We start from the raw sequence: 27,132 nt of genomic DNA on the forward strand, positions 1-27,132 counted from the left end.
CTTGCGTTACCTTCATCATTGTCTTTAAGTCCTCGTCAAGCCCCTGCTTTCTCTCCCCTCTATTTTGTAGGGTCCTTCACCTATAATCCTTATACGAGAAAAGGAGTATGAGAGCAATTATCACCTTCTTCCTCTTATGAGAGTTATGAATGACAAATCCTATGAAGTAGTGGGAAGGGGCGACGGTTGCTAAGGTTCATTAAGGGTGAGACCTTTGTTGCTAGTCACTTTCATGCAAAGCTATGCCTGTGCCATAGTGACAAGAGGTTATTCAAGGGGAAGCGAAGGGGGGCAACCATCAGGATTAAGGGATAACTAGGGGCTAGACAGAGTCCGATGGTCGATAAGGATAGAATAATCATTTTAAAAAGATGCTATGTAAGAATTTCTTAAGGTTGGGGGGTTATCTAAAAATTTTTCAAAGTTAGATATTTTTTTCATAAATTTATAATTATTATTATTTACAAAGTAGAATTACTCTTGTGGTGTTCTTTGATTATTAAATTAGATTTTCTGTTGCCCAAGTAATATATGTACGCCACATGTGGTGTTAATGTTGTGACAAATTTTCTTTATCTGAATAGAAAATGCATTTAATATTATCCATGTTCGTAGTTATGATTTGTTTTTATGGTATTTATAGAGAGACTTGGGATCACAAAAATAAATAAATAAATAAATTTATCACAACTTATGTTTATAAAAATCATTTATTATTATATTCTACAAGTGGTGTTACTTTTGTAATGATTTTTTATTTAATTAAAAATTATAAATTTTTTTAAAGGATAAATGATGATAATGTAATTTGATTTCGGAATTTGATCTTGGAGCCTTGACATGACCCATGAAAGTTTTACCTAGAACTTTCTAGAAATCATATTTATTATTGCCTAAGATGATACATATTTGATACTCATTGCCTAAGATGATACTTATTATTGACTAAGATAATAATTATTATTACTTTTGGCTCTCAAATCTTTCGTTTATCATTAGTGCAATTCAATTTTTCCTCTTTCTTCTTTTGCATTTGTGGAGAAGGGCACGAAAACCCTTTTTTTGGCAAGAGTTAAAGCAAGGCAGGTGAAACAAAACATTTCAGCTTAGCAGAACAGAGCACAAAATTTTAGCAAGCAGCTAAACAAGCTGAGGTTAACATAAAGAAGTCAAGTTTATAGCTGAAAGTTCTTCTTTAAAAATAACCAAAGCAGAAAAACACAAAAGTCTATCCAAAAAGATAGAAGAAAATGAAAAGAATGACCACCAATTGCAGTAAAATGTAGATCAAACAAATTGTATAGCATGTTTTAACCCTAAAGTATTAAACCACAATTATCAAAATAAAAGTAAAATATATATTGATGAACCCCATGCCTTGAGTAAATATTACCATCTGCAAACACTGAATGAGTGTATATGCAAGATTAATAAATGGATAAAGAACAATTTCTATAAGATTATTCTTCATCAGTAGGCAGACTGCATTTGATAATGTAAATACAAGTCATTTCTCCAATTTGATGCTGTATTATTCCTACAACCACATGATTGATGTATTTTCTGGATACTGAACAGTAAATCATGGAAGTGGTAAAACTATAGGATTTCTTGGCAACTAAATACTACCTCCTGTCATGTAAAATCTCAGCATTAACAGGAAAAAAAATGTAGAATCAGATATAATCGGATCAAATCTTTCAGAAATTATCAGACAAGTCACCACTAAGTACTATTGGCAATTGTCTGCAAGAACAAATGCTTGACTATTGGATCAGTAGAAAATTGACCCAATACAGCAATTGTCGCTGTGTTGCTTCCTACTTTCTCAATCCCTCTTGATATCATGCAGATATGGCGAGCTTCCACGACAACCATTGCTCCACTGTTGAAAACAGAATAAACTGCTTCAGCTATAGTCCTAGTTAATCTCTCTTGAACTTGGAGCTTGCAAGCAAAGGAATGGACCATTGATCGCAAAATGGATCCCTCAATACATTTACCTTCTTGTTTATCCAAGTACCCTATGTGCACAACACCATGGAATGGCAGGAGATGGTGCTCGCACTGCGAGCAAAAGGGAATGTTCAACACAGACAGAATCTCATTCAACTGAGTAACATTTCCATCTGTCACACTAGAGGAGCTCACTTCCCTAAGAATAATACCATTTAACCTTAGGTCCAAGTTAGAACTCTTAAAATTCATTAGCCACTGCACATAACGGTATGGGGTGCCGACAAGTTCTTTCCGCAATGGATCTTCACCAAGGGAGTGGAGAATTGAAGCTACTGCAGCCACCATTGCAGCATGTGTCTTGGAAGAATTCTTACCAACTTTAGAGCTCTTTGTGCAATGGCCATTGCACAAAGGTGTCTCCAGAGACTGTACTGGACACCAAGATGGAACATGAGAACGATTCATATCTCCTGCTTCGATGTCTACACCTCTTAGCTTCAGAAGTGCCAAGAAGTCATCCCACACAGAGCTTTCTTCTTCTGTAAAAACTCCAGAAGTTGAAGAAGCTGAAACTTTTACCCACCCTTGCCTATCCAATTTGGATAGGTGCTGCAGATTGGAAGTACACTCGAGGGCTTCGGGAAATTGTATGTGCCAACATTGAAGAGCAACAGCCACTCCAGCAGGTTTGATGCTACTCTGTAGTGCTGAACAAATTTCATTTGCCAGTCTTTGTGGGTCTTGAAGCCTCCTTGCGAATACATCTGCAACTCGGGATAGTTTGCTTAGACCCACAACTCGTTGTCCTAACGGCACATAACCAACATGGCACTGGATACTGAACGGAAGCAAACAAGATTCACAGTATGAAAATAAGTTGATGTCACGAACAACCACCAGCCCACCGGCTCCTCCTGCATGACCAATAACAGGGTCCAAACCAGCTTCGGGAAACAAGGCACCTTGAACAATGTCCTTTACTTTCTGTTTGTAACCTAAGACAGAAAACAACAGATTGAATCAAGAGTTGAAATGATTTAAAATTTCTACCAATTAAAGTGAATTCTTTCTAAATCTTTACTTGCTAGAGTTGTAAGGAAATAAAAGTATCCAAAAATGGTGATAATGAGAGGATAAATTTGATTTGAACACAAACTCATTTAGAATCCTCTTTGAGTCTTGACATGTTAGAGCTGTGGGGAAAAATTATCTAAAAATGGTGCAACTGAGAGGTGAACATTGATAGGAACACACTCATTCGTATAAAAAATCCCTTTTCTGGGTAAAATTTGCTTTAAAAACTAAAACTCATTCTCACAATCCCCTGTTTGAGTACCTAGAATGTGATAACTCGTGAACAGCTACTATCTATGAATTACAGAAGGTTGATACTCGTTGAGAATTTACTGGCAGAACAAGTTTAAAGAAAACAATACTTTTATATCTTGAGACATTCAAATAGAAAAGAAACTTTGACTAGCCAAATGTAAGATCAACAGCAAGTACCATCATCTGAATCAAAGAAATTTATTAGGAATATAAGGACTAACAACACCAGCTCAAAGATCTATTTAGCAGATATGTAGCAAAGAAACTAACAAGCAGTAACTGACATGGAAAAACATTAATAAGAATAATTATAAAATAAGCAAACAAAAAATATATAATATTTAGAAAACAGAAGCATATCGTCATCGAACAATAAGCATGTTTAGTATTGCAAAGATAGCATTAACTGATTTATAGAAAGACCATATCATTATTAACAAACCACATCACTCGGATTAGCAAACAGGTGAGGATTGCTGACAATAATAACTTGGAGGCCTACAATGAGCAAAGATAGAGGCAAACCCAAGATCAAGATTCAACATAGCTAAAGTTCAACTGCTGCTGTAAAAGGATCGAATCTATGGCTAAAAAAAGGAAGCAACAACAGTGAAATATATTCTTCCTACGGATGAAAGAAACTCTTGCAAACCCCTTCCTTTTTGCGGAAACAGGCACCGAGACTGTCGAACAATGAACGATTATAGTTCAACCTACAAGGAAAGTTTTAGCAGTGACGCAATCGCCAGGTGAAAGAGACTAAGTTTAACATAAAAATGCCGGCTTATCGACATCGATTTAAAGCTAAAAGTTCCGTTTTATCAACCAAAGGAAAGAAGCAAAAGGTCTCCCTTTTCGACACCAAGAAAATACAAACAGAGCGCGATGACAAAGGAAAAGGAAAGGCGTGGTCAAGAGCCAGGAAACCACGAGGATCTGCCAAAAAAACTCATCTTTAAGCAACGAACGAAGCAAAGATCACGTTTGGATCCCAAGGGACCGAGCACCTAGGGCCAACCGGCAAATCTAAGAAAACGATCTACGGAAGTAAGCACCCACCTCTGGTTCCTTCCCGGAACGCCTTGGCGACGCGATGGGGCGTCCTGCGGAGCCCCTCCCGCTCGTGGTCCTCCCCGAGGCCTTGCAGCAACACTCGCACGGCGTCCTCGATCGCCCGGGCGGAGTCGGACCCGGAGCCCACCCCAGATTCGCACCCGATCTCTTCCGCTGCCACCTCCAAGTACCCGTCATCGAGCTCGTCCTCGAAGCAGCAGCCAGCGTCGAGCGCCCCCATCCCGCTCGCCGGTGGCCGAGCGAGAAAGGGTAGCGCGAAGGAGACAGATCACAAGGAAACAAAGGCACCAACGATGGAAGTTCCTCCTCGGGATGTGCGCATACAATCCGCCAATCCTTTCTTAATATCCGCGCTTCCCTCTTTCAATAAATATATAAAGTGGACTGGAACCCACTTGTTGGCTCCAATTGGAATGGGGGTGGCTGTCCGAGTAAGCCGTATAATCCTATTGAATTTTCATATATACGGCCGTGAGCTAGCGTTCCCAAGGTCAATCTGCACGGATCGTAAAGCGCATTTGTACTGCCCTCGAGAAGAAATAACGGTGATCCGACGAGATCATACGAGGGAGAAGGTGATGCGGAGTAGGATTCCCGGTGGGCCCCGTAAAGAGTGCCGGCGACGGTCGCCTACCGTCTGAGGAATGAGGGATGGGGGGCATGAGGGGTGGGGCCCGCTAAGGATCGGTCATCAATGCGATGGGTGTCAAGTTGAAGTAACGGTTCGTGGGTACATGAACGACGAGGGGCGCTGCACCAAAACTGTTCAGGGCACGTGAGAGAGCACGTGTCTGCACATGGACTAAGAACTCGAACTCAAATCCAATCCAACTTCTATTTGGATTACATCCTTTCCTATTATATTTATGCTTAAACTCTGCTTTAAGTGGGGTGAATTGACACGGATTCCTACGATAATTAGATTCCTACTGCAAACTAGAAAATATTCAATTGGAATACCTATGTTTATCGAAATTAAAGAACATCCAAAGTCCAAATTCAATTTAGAGGATGAGATTAAATAATAATAATAATAATAATAATTTGATCGTCTACACGATGTCTCCCTACGAACATCTTTCTCTGTACGACTTGAGGAAAGATTAGACGACGAACATGACAAGAGTTGCATCATTACTTAAGTCATGAAATGAAAAACATGAATCAATTCGAAAATGAAATAAGATCGACGGTATGTTAATATTCATTTAAAATAATACTGAAAACATTAGGGTTCAGGTAATTATGAAAAAGTAATAAAGGAAATTTAAAGTAATATATTTAAAAAATTCAATAATAAAAATGAGTAATAAGAGTTATCGGATGCCAATTGAAATGCCATATTTGGACATTTCAAATATTTGAAGGGATATATGTACAAAATTATATATGTGCAATAATGAAACCTAGTGGAGAGAAAATGCTATTTCCATCATTTGCAAGAATATACATGCAAACATTCCTTCTTTTATATCATCGCTGTCGTACCGTTGTTGAGTCCCTTTTGACCGTATAAAACCCGTCGATCCTAAATCCAAGGGTTAGACTTTGAGCATCACAAGGGGCGTTCCGATGTAGGGAGACGCAGACGCGCAACTCGAACGAGCCTTAGCGCGGGAGTCGGAGAGGCGAGCGCTTAAATGACGGGGACGAACCCTGTTTTGGCTTGGGGACCCCAAGAGAGCCATCGGCAGAATTGCCCCGTTGCGCTCTGTTGCGCCTCCCCCCACCCCCCTCCTCCCCTTCCATCCCCATGAGCTCCCCCCAGTTCTCCATTACCTTCGGATCGCTCGCCCCGTTCCGATCGTTTTGGTGGGTGCCGATCGCGGTTTTGGTTGGAAAAATCGGAGTTTCTTGGATTCATAGAGAAAGATGCCTCTTTTTGGTTCATTTTGTTATTTTTTATGTTGAATTTTACATGAGGATTGGTTTTGATGGATTTATAGATTTATATTCGAAGATCTGAGGGTTCGGGGATGGGGGTGTCGGTGGATAACATTCGGGGGCTCGTGTTGGCCATGTCGTCCAGTATTTTCATCGGATCGAGCTTCATCGTGAAGAAGAAGGGGCTGAAAAGAGCAGGGGCTTATGGAGTCAGTGCAGGTCTTGCCTTTCTTCATAGAGAATTATTAGTCTTTGTTTCTGTTTTATTGCTGTTGATTTGATCACGAAAGCTTTTCAGAATTTACCCTAAATATGCTATTTTTGGTATACCGGGAATGGTACCCTGTGTCTTACAGAATCAAACTTCATTGTCAAGACATTGTCTCTTAGTTTGCATACGAGTTGTAATATTTTCCATAACTTGTAATTGCTTTTTATGTTTTCCTTTCAACATTTCAGGATCGGGAGGTTTCTCATACTTGTATGAGCCTCTATGGTGGGCTGGAATGCTGACCAGTAAGTACCATGTTCAATTTTCCCATTTGTTATCTGAAGGAGTATCCGAGTGTTCCTAGACCTGACCAATCTTAATATATGACAGCATTGTAACAATTGTTAAACTTTCACTTGATCTTGCATGCACAACAGTTGCAAAGAATTTCTCTGCCATCAAATTTCCTGCTTTAATTGTGGATAAACAAGGATTCACTTCTAGAAATTCCATAATACACACTTGAATAAATGAACAATTTGTTAATGGTGTTGGTATGTAGAATCAGACAATTCCTAATTGGCTAGAAACAAACCGATTATGTCTAAGATATATTTGGTTCTTAATTTAGGCCAGAATTCAAATATTTTTTGTGAGGATCACTTGTTCCGTAATCTATTATCATCTTCGGTCTTAACCAAGATAAGTGTTAATGAAGGGTATGTTTTCACAATACTGGAAAATGAGAAGTTAACCCCGTCAAGAAATTTCTAGGTACCATACTCGAGTGCTTATCATTGAATAGTTTGCTTAATCAACTTTGACAATTTGGAATTTTTGGCACCAAGTAGCTTTGTCTATCTGTGGTTGTATCTGGCTATGTTTTGCATTTACAATTGTGGCAAACTAGTTATGGAAAAGAGACAATAAGAGTATTTGAAGTCAACTTATAGAAATGTTTTTATTCCATGTGGAGATTCAACCTCAAGCTTAACTTTGAGAATAACGGTCTTTCACACGGACAAGAAAAAGAACATATTTCAAGAAAATTCAAATTCAAATCATAGTGTCACCTGCATATTGAACACAATTGATAATTTTGGTTGATTATTTGCTTCATGAGGAATGCTACACCTGTTGAACCTAAGAAGGAACATACTAGTCATTTTGGGTGGCCTAACATTAAGTCTCCTACCAATGAGTTTGGGGAGACTAATTTATGCAGCCTAACCTTGCAAGCAAAGAGGCTGTCTGATGACTTGAATTATTATCACTCACATAATAAGTAACCTAACCATGGCACCAAAGCTCACCCTCACCATTTATCATTTAAAAATATATGCTAACCCTTTGAACCTAAAACAGATAATTTGATGGGCATAATTATATGAATTTTTTCCTTCATATAATAACTCTTTTATATTCTTCACTTAGCAAACTTGATAATTTGCAACTAAATGGGTTTATATTGGTTAGAAACAGGACTTAACAGCATGTAACTACTATTTTGCTTAGATCAATTCTATTTATGCTTGAATTTTGTGTGAGTAGTTCTCTTTGATTTGATCACATAAGAGCACTTATAACTTAGAAAAGAGGGAAAGTTTTGTTTATCTCTTTTCACTTGAAACCACAGATGCAAATATGTTTGTATTTTGTCTTCTAATCCACCACACAACTGTAATTTTACACTGTTGCCCAGCATACTGTATTGGTCAATGATGCACTTTACATTGTATCAACTTTTACTTGTACTCTGACAATTTTGGTGATTCATTTCTGTAAACAATTTATTGCCTCCTGCATTCTGACAACTCTGGTGATTTATTGCTGTTAACAATTACTGCCTCCAGTGATACTTGGTGAGGCAGCTAACTTTGCTGCCTATGCATTTGCTCCCGCAATTCTTGTGACTCCTCTTGGAGCACTTAGTATAATTGTCAGGTATGGCGAAAACTGTGTCAGTCCTGAAATTAACTTTTATAAGCCAATCTAAAGTATTTCTAACCAAAGCTATCCTTTACAGTGCAGTGCTGGCTCATTTCATGTTGAATGAGAAACTGCACATATTTGGTGTCCTTGGATGTGTTCTTTGTGTTGTGGGTTCTACCAGTATTGTTTTACATGCTCCAATAGAAAAAGACATTGAGTCAGTTAAGGAAGTGTGGTACCTTGCCACTGAACCAGGTAAGGCCGATCCAGATGCTTTTTGTCATGGTGGTTTTCTTAATGTTTTCATGTTCATCCAGATTTGCTCATATGGTACATGCATTTTATGAATTTTCAACATGAAGCTTGATATACTTCTTCTGATTAAAAAACGTCTGCACTTTGCAAATCTTGGGACATTCTGCAAACTAATAAAGTAATTTCTTACCTTCAGGCTTTATTTCTTATGCTTGTGTGGTCCTGTTCTTGGTCATTTTCTTCATTGTCCAGCTAGTTCCTCGTTATGGTCAAACACATATGGTGATATATGTTGGAATTTGCTCACTCATGGGTTCCTTGACGGTACTTTGGCACACCACAAAATGTACAAGTTCTTTTTTTTTTTGCTTCCATTAGTGTTATCTCTTCTTTTTTCTGTCTGTGCAGGTTATGAGTGTAAAAGCAGTGGGCATTGCTTTAAAGCTAACTTTTTCGGGGATGAATCAATTTGTCTATGTCCAGACTTGGATTTTCATACTTGTCGTAGTAATGTGTTGCCTCATGCAGATGAATTATCTGAACAAGGTAACCCAGTTTTGCAGCTTGCATATGTTAATCTAGAAACTTCTTCAATTATAACATTTTCTTAATTAAAAGGTAAATAGTAGTTAACATGCATGGTAATTTTAGGTAAATATAATAGATGGAGGAGGAGGGGAGGGAGAGATATCGAGAGAGAAAGGGGGAGACAGAGAGATCTGTTGAGACATTCTAGTGGTTAGTGCATAAAGATGTCTCAACAGATCTCTTATGGTCCAGAAAAGTATCAAAGTTGGTATATATTTTGAAACCTTGATAACCTAATTGTGAAGTTTGCACTTATGTTAGCCTTTTAATTTCAGTTGATTAGTTTGCTCATAATAAATTATTTTCACTAGAAGTAGCAATAGTAAGCCCAAAAGATAGCTGATGATAAGTTACTGAAAACCTATTTCTTCTTCATACTTTTTGTTTTAATTTGTTCGCAGAATTTTGTATGGTTGTCTGACATCTAATACTTAATGCTTGTTATGTGGCATTTTAAAATATTTTTAGGTGGACTAGTTATAGGAATATTGTTTGCTAGTGATATTTCATAATCCCATCAAATGTATATAGGTGTGACACTAAGCTAGTTACATATTACTCCTTAGTTAGCTACCTTTAGCATCCTGATCTCTACACTTTAAAAAGTTATATTGGCATCCCTATAATTATGAAAGTGAAATATCTAGGTTCATTTATCCTAACAATGTCAGTTTTACTAATAGAAACATGAAAGCAAAAGATAAAATAGTAATTTTAACACTAGTTAGTGGTAGCGAATGATATTAGTGGTGGCGGACGATGATATCGCTGAGGGTCACGGATGGTTGTTTTGGATGAGGAGAGCGACGGTGAGAGGTAAGAGCTGCTCTGCATCTACATCGACACTGACGCAGAACGACCCTTACCTTTTCGCTCTTCTCATCCACAACAGCCACCCGTGACCCCTAGTGGAGTCGCCATCTGCCACCATTGATGTTGTTCATCACCACCAATTAAAATATTAAAATTATCTTCTTATCCTTTTATTCATGTTTTTGTTGATAAAATCATCGACATTAGGATAAATAGACCTAGATGTTTTACTTTTGTAACTATAGGGATGCTGATGTAACTTTTTAAAGTATAGGGACCGAAATGCTAAAGGTAGCTAGTATAGAGGGTAATATATAATTAGCCCTATAATACCCTTCCTATTTTCGTCCATATCCTATATGCATGATTGGAATAGGATGCTACCTTTTTATTTACTTATGCTGTTAACAATTACATAATGAAAATGTGGGCAACTTTAAAATATGCTAAACAAAATGACAAGGTTTTTCCAGTATTGGTCGTGTTTGACACCTGTACATATGTGATAAACACTTAACTGAAAAAAAAAGAAGCAAATACATATCATGTCTAGAATTTATATATATATAAAATGCTTATTAGTCATCGTCTATATCTTCTTATAGTCATTTTGACAATATATCACCCCATAACTTGATGGATGCATAATGCGATAAAACTCTTATTCAAAGCATGCAAGAGAAAATCATACATGAACTCCATCATCACATAACATAAAATATTCATGCACTCTCACACCGCACATCGTATATACAAATACATAAAACTTTTCATAATAGATGCTTCATAACATAATAAATACATAATAAGGAGATAAAATTTTAATTTTAAGTAAAACATAACATGTCCATCTGAGTATAATTCGTAGTGCATGCTATTAGAAATCATAATACATTTATGAACTTTAATATCACATTTCATAACATATATGAGCACTCTCACACCACACGTCATAACATATGCACTTCCACATTATATATTGTAACATGTACGTACACTCCCACATCGCATATAAATATGTTCGTGCACTCCCACATCGCACGTAATAGCATGCATGTACACTTCCACATCGTATGTAATAACATGCACGTGCACTCTCACACTGCACGTCATAATATATATATGCACTCCCATATCGCACATCTTAATATATACGTGCACTCTCACACCACACTGTTATGGACTTAGCTAGAATTACTTAAGTCGTGAGGCATCCTTACGGTAATTGTCACGGACTTGGTTAGAATTGCCTAAGTCGTGAAGCACCTTTGTGCCAACTTCTCAGACTTAGTTGAGATTGCCTAAGTCATGAGACGCCCTTGCAATATATGCCTCCGCAAAGTGTCAGCCTAGTTATAACCTTATGCAGGTCCCGAAGGACTTGTAAAATAGCAAGTTGATTAGTTTGAAAACGAGTAGCGGACAAGTCCTGACGTCTCGTGAAGAGGGAAGCTTTACAAGCAATTCGGTGAGCATCTTAAATGCAAAAGAGAGAAGAAAGGAAGGAGAAAATAAGGACTTTAGAAGGTTGAATGAACAGTTGCAAGTCCGCAAACAACTGCTCATCGGGTTGTCATGGACTTAGCTGGAATTGCTTAAGTCGTGAGGCACCCTTGCGGCAAAGTCATGAACTTAGCGGAAGTTGCCTAAGTTGTGAAGCACCCTTACGCTAACACCTTAGACTTAGCTGAGATTGCCTAAATCATGAGGCGCCCTTGTGAAATATACGTCCACAAAGGTTCAGCCTAGTTGCAAACTCGTACAGGTCCTGAAGGACCTGTAAAACAGAAAGTTGATTAGATTGAAAATGAGCAACGAATAATTCCTGACGCCTCGCGGAGAGGGAAGTTTTATAAGCAATTTAGCAAGCACCTTGAGTGCAAGAGAGAAAAGAGAGAAAGGAGAGAACAAGGACTTTAGAAGGTAGAATGAATAGTTGCAAGTCCACAAACAATTGCTCATCGGGTGCCGGGTGCGAAGGTAAGTTTCCATCAAGTTAACGTGTGAACTTGTAAAGATTTTTCAACACCCGATAATATACCGAAGCCTCATCCATCCCAGTGCCACTCGGGGGGTTTCAGGGTGCTGAGATGGCTGATGTTTCACGTGCAGCCATGACTTACATAAAACAAGCCACGACATGTGAAAACGGAGCTGTTTTGGGCAATTTGGCCCGGCGCGACGAGCGGTCGCACTACAGTGCTGCAACCTATTCGAATATGTATTTTTATAAGCAAAAACACACAAAACTAAGGTAAAACATGCTGCCATGTCTTAGTACAAGCATGCAAAAGCGACGAACGGTTCGTTGAACGAAGTTGTTGTAGGTGCACGATGATCGTTCGTGACATTCTCCCCCACTTAAACTGTCAACGCTTATTGGTAGTTATTGATGGCTGCTTCTTTATATCGTAAGGCATCTTCAGGCTCCCAACTGGCTTCGTTTCGGGGAAGCTTTCGTCATTTCACTAAGTACTCGGTCTGTTCAGCACCATTGGGTAGCTTTATCTTGCGATCTGCTAAAATGGTTTCAACTCGCTTTTCATATGAGGCTTTGGTGGGGGGTGGCCGAGTTGGAACACTTCGGGAAGTATCTTGCGGATCTGAATGGTAGGCTTTCAAGTTGTTGGCATGGAAAACATTATGAATTTTGAGCCATGCCAGCAGTTGTAACTTGTAGAAGATGTTGCCCACTCTACTGATAATTGGGAAGGACTTTTCATATTGCGCACCAATCCTTTGTGTACTTTGTTCCTTTGTTCCTAAAGAATTAGAGTGATGCTGGTTGGAGCTTTACCAACACCAAATTACCGACTTTGAACTCCTGCGGCTGCCTTCCCAAGTCTGCTTACTTCTTCATTTTTTTGGCCGCCTTCTCCAAGTAAGCTCGCACAATATCTATATTTCGATGTCATTCTTTTGCAAAGTGATATGCTGACGGACTATTCCCAGTATACTTAATAGCCAAGATGTGAGGTGTTGATGGTTGTTGTCCTGTAATGATCTTGAAGGGGCTCTTGTTGGACGCAGAGCTCCGCTGCAAGTTATAGGAGAATTGAGCTATATCCAATAGCTTCACTCAATCTCGTTGGTTGGCACTTATATAATGCCGAAGATATTGCTCAAAGAGCGAGTTTATCCTTTTAGTTTGGCCATCCGCCTAAGGGTGAAGGCTTGTGGAGAAGTATAACTTAAACCCCAACAATTTGAATAGCTCGATCCAAAATCGTCCCAGGAATCGAGCGTCTCGATCACTGATGATATTGTGTGGGACTCCCCAATACTTCACCACATTCTTCATCATCAGCTTGGCTGACTCCTTTGCTGAACAGTGTAGGGGTGCAGCAATAAAAGTTGCATACTTTGAAAATCGATCGATCACCACGAGTATTGATCCAAGTCCCTCTATTGCCGACAAGCTTGATATGAAGTCCAAGAAAATGCTCTCACACAACCTTTCTGGTACGGGCAACGACTCTAAAAGTCCCACCGGCTTCTGCTGCTCCACCTTATCTTGTTGGCAAGTGAGGCATGTTCGAACATATTCCTCCATATCAGTCCTCATCTTTGGCCAGTAGAAGGCCCTCTCCACGAGAGCTAAGGTTCTGTGAATACCTGGATGTCCAGCCCAAAGGGAGTCGTAATACTCTCTTAAGAGTTCATGCCTCAAATTGTCCACTCGAGGAATATAAGCTATATTCCCTTTTGTGTAAATGAGTCCCTCCTGGACTCAAAATTATCATGCCTTGCCTTCTTTAATGAGTTACAACAGGGTTATTGCCTGAGGATCATTGTACAGTCCATCCCTGATCCTGGAAAGGAAAGTGGAGTGCAACTGACTTGTTTGGCCTCTGCCTTCCAACTGTATGGAATTCATTTCCACTTTCTGACTCAATGCATCAGCCATGACATTTGCTTTTCTAGGCTTGTACTCCATTGCCATATCAAACTCAACCAAAAAGTCCTGCCATCGTGCTTACTTTGGGGAGAGTTTCTTTTGAGTTTGGAAATAGCTCAAAGCGATGTTGTCTGTCCTCAGCCCAAATTACGATCTAAGAAGGTACTGCCGCCAAACTTGTAGATAGTGGACCGCTGTCATCTCCTTCTCATGCACCAGATACCGTCGCTCGGTCTTGTTGAGCTTGCGGCTCTCGTAAGCCACTGGGTGACCCTCCTATATGAGTACTCCTCTAATAGCGAAGTTTGAAGCATCTATATGGACTCCGAAGGGCTCCCCATAGTTCGACAATTTGAGCACTGGTTCTTTCAACACAACAGCCTTCAGGTCTAGGAATGCTGCTTCACATTTGTCAAACCACCTCCAAGGCTGCTCCTTCTTCATGCTTTCTATCAGTGGAGTTGCACGCTTCAAATACCCCGCTATGAAGCATCGATAGTAGTTGACAAAACCAAGGAAGGATCTCAACTCTGGCATCTTCTTTAGAGTTTGCCATTCCACAATAGCTTGCACCTTTGATTTGTCCATCTGAATGAAGCCATCATTGATTCGATACCCCAAAAAAAGATCTATGTTTGAGTAAAGTAGCACTTCTCCCTTTTCACGAACAAAGTGTTCTCCCTGAGAACCTTGAAAATTGTTCGAAGGTGCTCGATATACTCCTCGAGCGTTTGGCTGTAGACGACGATATCATCTAAGCAGACGACCACAAACTTATCCAAATACTCTTTGAATAGTTGGTTCATAAGAGTGCAGAACATGGTCGGAGCGTTGATTAAGCCGAAAGGCATCACCAAGAACTCAAACGCTTTATACCTGGTCATGCAGGTAGTCTTTGCTTCGTCGCCTTCAATAATACGCATCTGCCAGTACCTCGACCGGAGGTCAAGGTTGGAGACATACTTGGCTTTGCCTAATTGGTCGAACAAGTCCGCGATGAGCAGGATATGTTTATTGAATGCTATGCGGGGTCAAGTGGGGGAGAACATGAAGACAAAACCATAAAAAGTAGGAAGCAACGAGCTGATGTACGTAGACATTAAGCTCAATGGCCAAACGACCCATGTGATGGTGGACACGGGTGCTACCCACAACTTTATTATCGACCGAGAAGCAAATCGGCTTGGGCTGATCTTGGAGAAGAACCCAAGTCGAATGAAGGCGGTGAACTCGAAGGCCAAGCGAATCTCCGGGTTGGCAAAGAGAGTTTCCATCAAGATCGGAACATGGAGCGGGTACTAACATAATGACGATGCCACTAGATGACTTCCAAGTGATTCTTGGAATGAAGTTCATGCACGTAGTGAAGTTGGTACCAATGTCGTTCCTAAACTCCCTATGCATGATGTGAGGTGACGACCCCTATGTGGTTCATGTCTCTCGGAGAGGAACTAGGGAACCCTAACAGATATCGACATTACAACTAAAAAAAGGGGTACAAAAAGATGAATTAACATTTGTGACCACTATGAAGCTAGAGCCACTCGACGTGGAGGCCATTCATGAACCTGCTGTGGTGGCTAACGTGCTGAAGGAGTTCACAGACGTCATGCCACCCGAGTTGCCGTAGACTCTACCACCACGCAGAGGCATTGATCATCATATCGAGGTGGAGCTAAGAGTGAAACCTCCAATGAGACCACATACCGCATGCCCCCTCCTGAGTTGGCAGAACTCAGAAAACAGTTAGATGAATTGCTAAGCAGTGGTCTCATCCGCAGTTCTAAAGTACCATTCGGAGCTCCAGTTCTCTTCCAAAAGAAATAAGACGGGAGCATCCGACTATGCGTCGATTATCGAGCCCTCAACAAAGTGACGGTAAAGAGCAAGTATCACAATGCTCTCATCCGGGGTCCTTGCGACTCCTCATCATTACTGCTGGATTTTGAACTACTCGAACTAAGAGCGACAGCCTTGCCCTTGTCCGATTTGGGGGGATGAATAGAAGTTGTTAAGGCATTAAGTGCTTACTTTTGTGGGCACTCTCTCAAAATGTACGGCCCTCCACACAAAAAGCATCCGTCAGGTTTTGGGGCCTTGCCTTTTGAGCTTGGCCCTTTGTGGGAACTCTTCTTCCTTTATTTATTCCCGGGTTCCTTCCCTCGAGAATATTTTGGGGGGCGATTTCCTGAAGATTGTTTCCTTTCTCCTGGGTCCTCAGAGGTAACAAAATCGGTGAGCCTTTCTGCGGCAGCAATTGCCCCGATCACATCGGTGACATTCCTTCAATGCAGTTCTTGTTGAGCTCAAGGCTTCAAACCATCGAGGAAGCTGAACAATATATCCTTCTTGGATATGTCCTGTATGTCCAGCATTAGTGCAGAAAATTACTTCATATAGTTTCCTCCTTACGACGAACTCTGTGTTCTCAAGTGGAAACTGAGTTCTCAACTCCCGCTTTAAGTCCTCCCATGTGTCCACCCAACACCGACCTTGTTGGATCTCCTCCCAACGGGTTCACCACCAAAGTTTTGCATCCCCATTCAAATACATGGTAGCTATCGAAACTTTGGTTTCTTCAGAATTAGGCCTTGTAGCTCGAAAGTTTTGTTCTATGTTGAACATGAATTTTCGAGCTCTTTAGCATCTCTAGCACCTCCATAACAATGCGGCTTGGGTACCCTCAAGTTTTGTGGCGGTGCAACGTGGGTGTTGCTCCTTCCTGCATTCAGTGCCCTCGTGAGCATGGTCATCCTGGAAGTAAGTTCTGCCATGACTTCGTGCAGATGTTGCACAGAGTCTTTGGTGTCGTCTGACAATCGGTCAACTTAGGCCTCAACCTTGTTGATCCGAGATTCAGCTTCTTCTTGCGAGCTCTCTACCCCGGGAAACTTTCGTTGGCCATGGTAAAGTTCCTCCAAGCTCGGTTCAAGAACATCCAAGCAGGTTTCCACCGCTATGAGTCTCTCCTTATGACTCTTTTTCTCGGTTGGCACTCCAAATTATGTCTCCTCCACTGGCGGAGAGTAGCCAACTTCTCGCTCATCATGTTCGCTACCATGGTCCTCCAACGTGGCTCCATCAATATGAGAGCGAGTTTGCACTTGCAGCTCACCTACGGTTGCTTGGGGCAATGGTCCGGCTTGCCCCGCCTTGCTCGATTCGCCACGATGCTTGGCCATGGCGAGATTGTAAAGTTTCTTCGTTGCTTGCTCGAATTGCTTGCCTGCTCTGATATCACAATGTCACAGACTTAGCTGGAATTACCTAAGTCATGAGGCACCCTTGCGGTAAAGTCATGAACTTAGCTGAAGTTGCCTAAGTCATGAAACACCCTTATGCCAACACCTTGGACTTAACTGGGAGTGCCTAAGTCATGAGGCACCCTTGCGACATATGCGTCTGTAAAGGTTTAGCCTAGTTACAACCTTGTACAGGTCCCGAAGGACCTGTAAAACAGAAAGTTAATTAGATTGAAAACGAGCGATAGACAAGTCTCGACGTCTCGCGGAGAGGAAAGCTTTACAAGCAATTCAACAAGCACCTTGAGTGTAAGAGAGAAAAGAGAGAAAGGAGAAAACAAGGACTTTAGAAGATAGAACGAACAGTTGCAAGTCCACAAACAACTGCTCACCGGGTGTCGAGTGCGAAGGTAAGTTCCCGTCAAGTTAATGTGTGAACTTATGAAGATTTTTTAACGCCCGATAATATATCGAAGCCCCATCCAGCCCTGTGCCACCCGAGGGGTTCCAGGGTGCTGAGATGGCTGACGTTTCGCGTGCAGCTGCGGCTTGTAGAAAAAAAGCCGTGACATACAAAATGGAGCTGTTCTGGGCAGTTCGGCCCGGTGCGGTGAGCGGTCGCACTGCAGCATTGCAACTTGTTTGAACATGAATTTTTACAAGCAAAAACATACAAAACTAAGGCAAAACATACTGCTATGTCTTGGTACAAGCATGCAAAAGCGATGAACGATTCGTTGAACAAAGTTGTTGATGGTGCGCGACGACCGTTCGTGATAGGGTGTCGAGCACGAAGGCAAGTTCCCGTCAAGTTAACGTGCGAACTTGTGAAGAGTGTTCAACGCTCGATATTGCCTCGAAACCCCATCCCTCCTAGTGCCACCCGGGGGTTTCTAGGGTGTTGAGATGGCTAACGTTTCGCGTGCTACTACGGTCTACAGAAAACAGGCCATTGCATACGAAAACGAAGCCATTTTAAGGGTATTTTTCCTAGTGCGACAGGCAGTCACACTGTAGCGCTGTAACCTATTCGAGCTTACATTTTTGCAAGCAAGAACACATAAAACCAAGGCAAAACATGCTGCTAAGCATCTGTACAAGTCTGCAAAAACGATGAATGGTTCGTTGAACGAAGTTATTGCGAGTGCACGGTGACCGTTCGTGACATTCTCCCCCACTTAAACTATCGATGCCCTCGTCGACGCTTACTGGTAGACTTTGGTGGCTGCTTTTTTATATCGTAGGGCATCTTCAGGCTCCCAATTGGCTTCGGTTCAGGAAAGCTTTCACCACTTCACCAAGTACTCGGTCTGCTCAGCTCTGTTAGGTAGATTTATCTTACGATATGCTAAAATATTTTCAACTCGCTTCTCATAGGAGGCTCTGGTGGGGGGTAGCCGAGTTGGAACACTTCGGGAAGCATCTTGCGGATCTGATTGGTAGGTTTTCAAGTTGTTGGCATGAAAAACATTAAACCACGCTGATAGCTATAACTTGTAGGAGACGTTACCCACACTACTGATAATTGGGAAGGGTCCTTCATATTTGCGTACCAATCTTTTGTGCACTTTGTGCCTAAAATATTAGAGTGATATTGGTTAGAGCTTCGCCAATACCAAATCACCAACTTTGAACTCCTACGGTCGTCTTCCCAAGTTTGTTTACTTCTTCATCTTTTTGATCGCCTTCTCCAACTAAGCCTAAGAAATATCTGTATTTTGGTTCCATTCTTTTGCAAAGTGATAGGCTGATGGACTACTCCTAGTATAACCGATAGCCAAGGTGTGAGGAGTCGATGGTTGTTGTCCTATAATGATCTCGAAGGGGCTCTCGTTGGATGTAGAGCTTTGCTGCAAATTATGAGAGAATTGGACTATGTCCAATAGCTTCACCTAATCTTGTTGGTTGGCACTCACGTAGTGCTGAAGATATTGATCGAGTGACTTTATCCTTTCAGTTTAGCTATCCGTCTGGGGGTGGAGGCTTATGGAGAAGTATAACTTAGGCCTCAATAATTTGAATAGCTCGGTCTAGAATCGTCCTAGGAACCAAGCGTCTTGATCACTGATGATATTGTGCGGGACTCCCCAATACTTCACTGCATTCTTCATCATCAGCTTGGTCGCTTCCTCTGTTGAATAGTGTAGGGGTACAGCAACGAATGTTGCATACTTCAAAAATAGATCGACTACCACGAGTATGGATCCGAGTCCCCCTAGTACTGGTAAGCTTGATATAAAGTCTAAGGAAATACTCTCCCACGGCCTTTCTGGTACGGGAAATGGTCGCAGAAGTCCCACCGGCTTCTGCTGTTCCACCTTGTCTTGTTGGCAAGTGAAGCACGTTCGAACATATTCTTTCACATCAGTCCTTATCTTTAGCTAGTAGAAGGCCCTCTCTACGAGAGCTAAGGTTCTGTGAATGCTTGGATGTCTAGCCCTAAGGGAATCATGACACTTTCTCAAGAGTTCACGTCTCAAATTGTCCACTCAAAGAACATAAAGCCTATTCCCTTTTGTGTAGATGAGTCCCTCTTGGACCCAAAATTATTATGCATTGCCTTTTTTGATTAGTTGCATCAGAGGTACTGCTTGGGCATCATTGTACAGTCCATCCCTGATTTAAGAAAGGAAGTTGGAGTGCAATTGACTTGCTTGGCCTCCGCCCTCTAGTTGCATGGCATTCACTTGCTCCACTTTCCGGCTCAATACATCGGCCACGACATTTGCTCTTTCAGGCTTATACTTCATTGCCATATCAAACTCGATTAGGAAGTCCTACCATCGTGCTTGCTTTGGGGAGAGTTTCTTTTGAGTTTGGAAGTAACTCAAAGTAATGTTGTCTGTCTTCAACAGAAATCGCGATCCGAAAAGATAGTGCTGCCAAACATGTAGGCAGCCTACCACCACTGTCGTCTCCTTCTCTTGTACCGAATACCGTCGCTCAGTCTCGTTGAGCTTGTGGCCCTCGTAGGCCACCGGGTGACCCTCCTGCATGAGTACTCTCCCAATAACGAAGCCTGAAGCATCTGTATGGACTTCGAAGGGCTCCCCATAGTCTGACAATTTGAGCATCGATTCTTCTAACACAGCAACCTTTAGATCTTGGAATGTCGCTTCATATTTGTCAAACCATCTCCAAGGCTACTCCTTCAGCAACTCCGTTAGTGGAGCTGCACGCTTCAAATACCCAACTATGAAGCGTCGATAGTAGTTGACGAAACCAAGGAAGGATTTTAACTCCGACACCTTCTTTGGAGTTTGCCATTCCGCAACAGCTTGCACCTTTGATTTGTCCATCCGAATGGAACCATCACCGATTCGATGCCCTAAGAATAAGATCTTCGTCTAAGCAAAGTAGCACTTCTCCTTTTTCACAAACAAAGTGTTCTCCCTGAGAACCTTGAAAGTTGTTTGAAGGTGCTCGATATGCTCCTCGAGTGGTTGGCTATAGACGACGATGTTGTTCAAGTGGACGATCACAAACTTGTCCAAATACTCATTGAATAGTTGATTCATAAGAGTGCAGAATGTGGTCGGAGCATTGGTTAAGTCGAAAGGCATCAATAAGAACTCAAACGCTCCGTATCTGGACATACAGGTAGTCTTTGTTTCGTCACTTTCCGCAATGCGCACTTGCCAGTACTATGACCGAAGGTCGAGTTTGGAGAAATACTTTGCTTTACCTAGTTGGTCAAACAAGTCCGTGATGAGCGAGATAAGATACTTGTTCTTTACCGTCACATTGTTGAGGGCTCGATAGTCGACGCATAGTCGGAAGCTTTCATCTTGTTTCTTTTGAAAGAGAACTAGAGCTCCGAATGATGCTTTAGAATTGTAGATGAGACCACCGCTTAGCAATTCGTCTAACTGCTTTCTGAGCTCTACTAACTCTATAGGGGACATGCGGTATGGTGGTCACATTGGAGGCTTCACTCTTGGCTTCAGCTCAATATGATGATCCATGACTCTGCGTGGTGGTAGAGTTTTCGACAACTCGGGTGGCATAACGTTTGTGTACTTCTTCAGAATGTTCGTCGATATAGCAGGTTCATGAATGGCCTCCTCATCTAGTGGCTTTAGCTTCATAACATCCACGAAGGTTAATTCTCATTTTCGTACCTCTTTCTTCAGTTATAATGTCGATATTTATTGAGGGTCCTTGGTTCCTCTCTGATAGATGGGAACCACACAGGGTCGTCACCTCTCATCAGACATAAGGAGTTTAGGAATGACATTGGCACCAACTTCGTCGCGAGCATGAACTCCATTCCGAGAATCACTTGAAAGTCATCCAATGGCACCACCATCATGTTTATGCTCCCGCTCCATGTTTCAATTTTGATGGGGACTCCCTTTGCTAGCCTGGAGATCCGCTTGGCTTCCGAGTTCACTGCCTTCATCCGACTTGGGTTCTTCTCCAAGATCAGCCCAAGTCGCTTTGTTTCTTGATCGACAAGAAAGTTGTGGGTGGCGCCCGTGTCCACCATTGCATGGGTTGTTTGGCCATTGAGCTTGATGTCCATGTACATCAGCTCGCTACTCCTTGCTTTTTATGGTTTTGCCTTCATGTTCTCCCCCACTTGACCCCGCATAACATTCAATAAACGCATTACTCCCGTTCAGGGTCCTTGCAACTCCTCATCATTGCTGTTGGATTCTGACCTAGTCGAACTAAGAGCGACGACCTTGCCCTTGTCCGATTTGGGTGGGTAGATTAAAGTTGTTAAGACGTTGAGTGCTTATTTTTATGAGCACTCCCTCATCCGCTTGGCTTCCGAGTTCATTGCCTTCATCCGACTTGGGTTCTTCTCCAAGATCAGCCCAAGTCGCTTTGTTTCTTAATCGACAAGAAAGTTGTGGTTGGCGCCCATGTCCACCATTGCATGGGTTGTTTGGCAATTGAGCTTGATGTCCATGTACATCAACTCGCTACTCCTTGCTTTTTATGGTTTTGCCTTCATGTTCTCCCCCACTTGACCCCGCATAGCATTCAACAAACGCATTACTCCCGTTCGGGGTCCTTGCAACTCCTCATCATTGCTGCTGGATTCTGACCTAGTCGAACTAAGAGCGACGACCTTGCCCTTGTCCGATTTGGGTGGGTAGATTAAAGTTGTTAAGACGTTGAGTGCTTATTTTTATGAGCACTCCCTCACCATGTACGATCCTTCGCATAAGAAGTATCCTTCAGGTTTTGGGGCCTTGCCTTTTGAACTTGGCTTTTTGTGGGAACTCTTTTTCCTCTGTTTATCCCCAGACTCCTTCCCTCGAGAATATTTCGATGGGTGATTTCCCGAAGGTTATTTCTTTTTCCCTGAGTCCTCTGAGGAAACAAAGTCAATGAACCTTTCTGCGGTTGCAATCACCCCGATCACATCGGTGACATTCCTTTGATGCAGTTCCTGTTGTGCCTACAGCTTCATGCCATCGAGAAAGCTGAACAACTTATCCTTTTCGGACATATCCTGTATGTCCAGTATCAGTGCGAAAAACTATTCACGTAGTCCCGAATGGAAGTGCTTTGGCGGAGTTATCTCAGCTTCCTCCTTGCAATGAACTTTATGTTCTCAGGTAGGAACTGAGTTCTCAACTCCTGCTTCAAGTCCTCCCATGTGTTCGGTCGACACTGACCTTGTTGGATATTCTCCGAACGGGTTCACCACTAAAGTTTTGTATCCCTATTCAGATATGTGGTTGCTATCGAAACTTTGGAATCTTTAGGATCGGACCTTGTAGCTCGAAAATATTGCTCCATGTCAAACAAGAAATTCTTAAGCTCCTTTGCATCCCTAGCACCCTTATAGCAATGAGACTCAGGTGCCCTCAAGTTTTGTGACGGCACAACGTAGGTGTTGCTCCCTCCTATATTTAGTGCCCTTATGAGTAATGTCGCTCTGGAAGTGAGTTCTACCACAACTTCGTGCAAATGTTATATGGAGTCTTTGGTGTCTTCCGTCAATCGATTGACTAGGGACTCAACCTTGTCGATTCGAGATTCAGCTTCTTCTTGCGAGCTCTTTATCCCAAGAAGCCTTCGTTGGCCTTAGTAGAGTTCCTCCAAGCTTGCTTCAAGAACATTTAGGTGGGTTTCCACCGTTGTGAGTCTCTCCTTATGGCTCTTTTTCTCGATTGACGCTCCAGATTACGTCTCCTCCGTTCGCGGAGAGTAGCCAACTTCTCGCTCATCATGTTTGCTGTCGTGCTCCTCTTGAGTGGCTCCAACAGCATGAGAGTGAGTTTGCACTTGCAGCCCACCTGCGGTTGCTTGGGGCAATGGTTCGACTAGCCCCATCTTGCTCGATTCTCCATGATGCTTTGCCATTGCAAGATTGCGAAGTTTCCTCGCTACTTGCTCGAACTTTATCTGCACTATGATTTCTAAATGTGTCTCTGCTTAAGTATGGATCAAATAGAATTTGTACTTTGATGGGCTCATGAAGTCAATAGTAAATAGTTTGATTACATATAAAATTGACTTTTGATGCTGTATGCTTTTGTATTCGTACCAAGTTCTCTAGTCTAGAGATGATAGACTATCAAATCAATAAAGAGATAGGTATTTCATTTTGGTAGAATTATACAAATATCTAGGCCGGTGCTTTCAATACTCAAATTTGGCACCAAGACACAGTTGTTCTTATTTCAAGTTCGGGTTCATCTGTGCAGGCACTTGACACCTTTAATACTGCTGTCATATCCCCGGTTTACTATGTAATGTTCACTTCTCTCACCATATTTGCTAGCATGATCATGTTCAAGGTAATCTTTTACTCTCTGTTTTATGTTTGTCATTGTTTTCCTAATTTTCTTGTGCCTTCTGAGTTTGAGACAAAAGCATTTGTATTTTCTAATGTGGAAAGACCATTGATCCCTTCTCAGTTCATTTTTCAATATCTGTGGCTTGTCTCTGCTGACACAGGTCAAACTTTTGCTGCATTTGATCTCTATGGAGCATAGTTTTAAACACTGGTAAACTTATTGCTAGGATCCTTGATTGCTGCTTGTTACTTTAGAAACAAAATGAAGCTTAGAACATCTAAGATCATCTGCCAAACTTAAACTTGTATATGGTGGTAGAAAACAATCTTGCAATATAAAAAATTTAGCTACATGCCTACACCTCCAAAAGTTTGCTCTTCTGCTCTTTTTGGCAAGAATATTAATCTTATCACTGTGTTAAGTGCTGCAGCCACCATCACAACATACTACCATAACTAATCACTAATGCTGCCTCATCAATTTCAAAATTGTTCCTTTCTCTCACTTGCATACTTCTGAATGGTCTATTTACCATTCAGGCAAATAAAAGTTAAACATCAATCATTTTGAGTTTCGATGCACTAAAATGCGAAGACTAAAGCTCTACTAAACGCATTATCTTTCTTTTTTCTGCACATTTAAAAGAAATTGTTTTGGCTTTCCCAATTTACAAGTGTCTTTTTCAACTGAAAGGGTTTTTGCTTCCTTCTACACCAAAGGAAGACAAATTTTTTAATGAACAACTGCTGATTATGAAATAATATACATGATGAGGATGTTTGCTTTGTCTAAGGATGATTTCTGTATATTTTCTTTATGTATATGTTTCCTAAATCATTGTCAGCTAATGTGATTCCCTGCATTTACTGCTGTCTGGCCCAAACTTCTAAGAAGCCTGTCTTTGAGTCAAATACCAAGTCTCGAGTGTTGATTTTAACTTCAACATTGATGGTATGAACCAGGATTGGGACTCACAGAATGCTTCACAGATAGTAACAGAGATTTGCGGGTTCATCACAATACTCTCTGGGACTTTCCTTCTGCACAAGACAATGGACATGGGAGTGAAGCCGCCCTCAGAACCTACACCTCCAAACAACTTATAGCATTCACAGCAGCACAGACTATCATTTCTTCTTTCCTTCTTTGATCAATATTAGTGTCAAGCAACACCTTAACGCTCAGATCCTCTGGGAATACAACTCCCTCACCAGCCAAGCAACATCATTTGCAAATTGTTCTTGAGACTACTTCATTGAAAGCCATGCAACAATTGCAGAGAAAGAGAGAGAACATCATGAGATTTATAGGAAGATGATGGTTCCTAGTACATTGTGGAGACATCCTACGTTGTGATTCTTTGTTCTGGACTTTGATGTGCTTGTATGTTATTGGTGGAATGACAAAGAGTGTATGTTGAGAGTCCAGATTCACTCGGAGTGCATCTATCCATTTTTGTATTTGAGCTTGATCTGCAGATGGAAATTTACAATTGTCTTGATCCTGTCACCGGTGTTAAACTATACCTTCTCTCGCACATCTGTATCAAATAACTCTACTCGGATACCTGATTGTACCAAATATGAGACAATATTGATTTTGGTGAGCTCACTAACGATAAGTAAATTCAGGACATTGCAAATTTTATTGTTATTGTTATTATTGTTAGGATCGGAGCGACACTAAGAGGGGAGGGGGGTGAATTAGTGTAGCGGATTAAAACTTTTAAGTTTGAAAACGATTTCGTAAATGCATAGAGATTTTGATTCGACAATAAATGACTTGATGAAAGTAGTTTGAGTAAAGTGAGAAGATAAAAACCGAAAGCTTGCTGCTATGTAAATAACGGTTTAAGAAAGGTAAACACTCACACATTCAAGGAACGCACTCACATATTTTACAGATTTTCAAAGAGAAAGAGGGAGGTGAACACTCAAGCAATTGAAAATAAGACTTGCTAAAGACTTTACTAAGGCTTTATCTCAATCTCTAACTTCTCAAATGTTGTATTCTCTGTTGAGAATTGAGGGGTATTTATAAACCCTAAGAGGATTCAAATTTGGGCTCCAAATTTTGAATCTTGGGTTCCCGATGTTGGTGGTGCCACCGCCTATCAGTGTCTGACACTGATAGTGTATCGGCGGTGCCACCGCCCATTCCGGCGGTGCCACTGCCCAGTTCGACGGTGACACCGCCGGACCTTTCGGGTGCTGGGCAGTGCCACCGCCCAATCTAGCGGTGCCACCGCCTAGACTATTTCAGCTCACTGGTTGGGCTCCAAACTTGGCCCAAACTAGTCCGAACTTGGGCCAAATTGGCCCCTAACCGGGTTATAAGATTAACCCTTAATCCTAACCCTAATTACATACAAACTACGAAATTAAGACATAGTCCTAAGCAAGTTTTTAACCGGCAACGTCAAGTTTCCTTCCAACGAGCTTTTCGGTAAACTTCCGGCGAACTTCCGATACACCCTCGGATTTCTTCCGACGGACTCCTAGCAGGCTCCCGATCTTGTGGCGAGTTCAGCGAGTATTTAGCAAGTAGCCGAACCTTCTCAGCGATCTCTGCGAACCTCCGACAATCTCTCCGGTGGACTTCCGAAAACTTCGGTAAGTCCTCGATTTCTTCTCGGTTGGTTCCAGCAGCACTTCCGACGAATCTTCGGACTCTCGACGGACTCTCGAACACCCATCAAACTTGACTCCGGTAGACTTGCTTTATGTCTTCAAGCTATCGTAGTTAATCATGCATACTTAAAATAAAACTTTGATCGAGACAATTAATCCTAAGCAATTAATCAAGTTGTCCGGTATGTCATTGGTCCCTCGACGCTTCATCCGATTCTTTGGCACATCGTCCTCTCTTGCGGCCTATTGCCCAATCGGACAGTTGACTCCGTAACTCCGATCTCCTTTGCACAATCTCCGCTCTTCTTGGCCCGATACTCGAATCCACGGCCCGAAGTCTTCTGTCGATATGTCAACCGATCCATTGGCCTGACGTCCAATCTTTTGACATGTTCCTCCGGCGCAACATGATTTTTCTACTTTAATTATCTTATCATGATCGAAGTATCCTACGTCACTCAAAACGTAGATTAAATCATAAACACATATCAAGTGGTTTCATCATCAAAATACGAGATTCAACGATTATCATATGAAAAATGGATTAATATTAAGT

General features: G+C 41.6%; 2 protein-coding genes across 3 annotated transcripts; one reads left to right on the forward strand and one right to left on the reverse strand.

Moving 5' to 3' along the window:
• Window positions 1-1,638: 1,638 nt before the first annotated feature.
• LOC103971528 (GTP cyclohydrolase 1) lies at window positions 1,639-4,760 on the reverse strand. Of its 2 annotated transcripts, XM_018820230.2 has the most exons (3): window positions 4,348-4,758; window positions 2,004-2,954; window positions 1,639-1,885 (listed from the first exon to the last, which is right to left on the reverse strand). In XM_018820230.2, the coding sequence occupies exons 1-3, from the start codon at window positions 4,580-4,582 to the stop codon at window positions 1,845-1,847; spliced, it is 1,227 nt and encodes a 408-aa protein (XP_018675775.1). In that variant the 5' UTR covers window positions 4,583-4,758; the 3' UTR covers window positions 1,639-1,844. The 2 variants fall into 2 exon arrangements, with proteins under 2 accessions (XP_018675775.1, XP_009383835.1); XM_009385560.3 differs by having other exon boundaries at window positions 1,639-2,954; window positions 4,348-4,760.
• Window positions 4,761-5,981: 1,221 nt separating this feature from the next.
• LOC103971529 (probable magnesium transporter NIPA2) lies at window positions 5,982-25,450 on the forward strand. Its single transcript, XM_009385561.3, has 9 exons — window positions 5,982-6,174; window positions 6,309-6,465; window positions 6,706-6,762; window positions 8,311-8,401; window positions 8,484-8,644; window positions 8,841-8,968; window positions 9,053-9,190; window positions 23,854-23,946; window positions 24,909-25,450. The coding sequence occupies exons 2-9, from the start codon at window positions 6,339-6,341 to the stop codon at window positions 25,050-25,052; spliced, it is 939 nt and encodes a 312-aa protein (XP_009383836.1). The 5' UTR covers window positions 5,982-6,174; window positions 6,309-6,338; the 3' UTR covers window positions 25,053-25,450.
• Window positions 25,451-27,132: the final 1,682 nt, after the last annotated feature.

The sequence above is a fragment of the Musa acuminata genome, chromosome BXJ3-11 (genome assembly GCF_036884655.1).
Source record: "Musa acuminata AAA Group cultivar baxijiao chromosome BXJ3-11, Cavendish_Baxijiao_AAA, whole genome shotgun sequence".
NCBI classification, from domain to species: domain Eukaryota; kingdom Viridiplantae; phylum Streptophyta; class Magnoliopsida; order Zingiberales; family Musaceae; genus Musa; species Musa acuminata.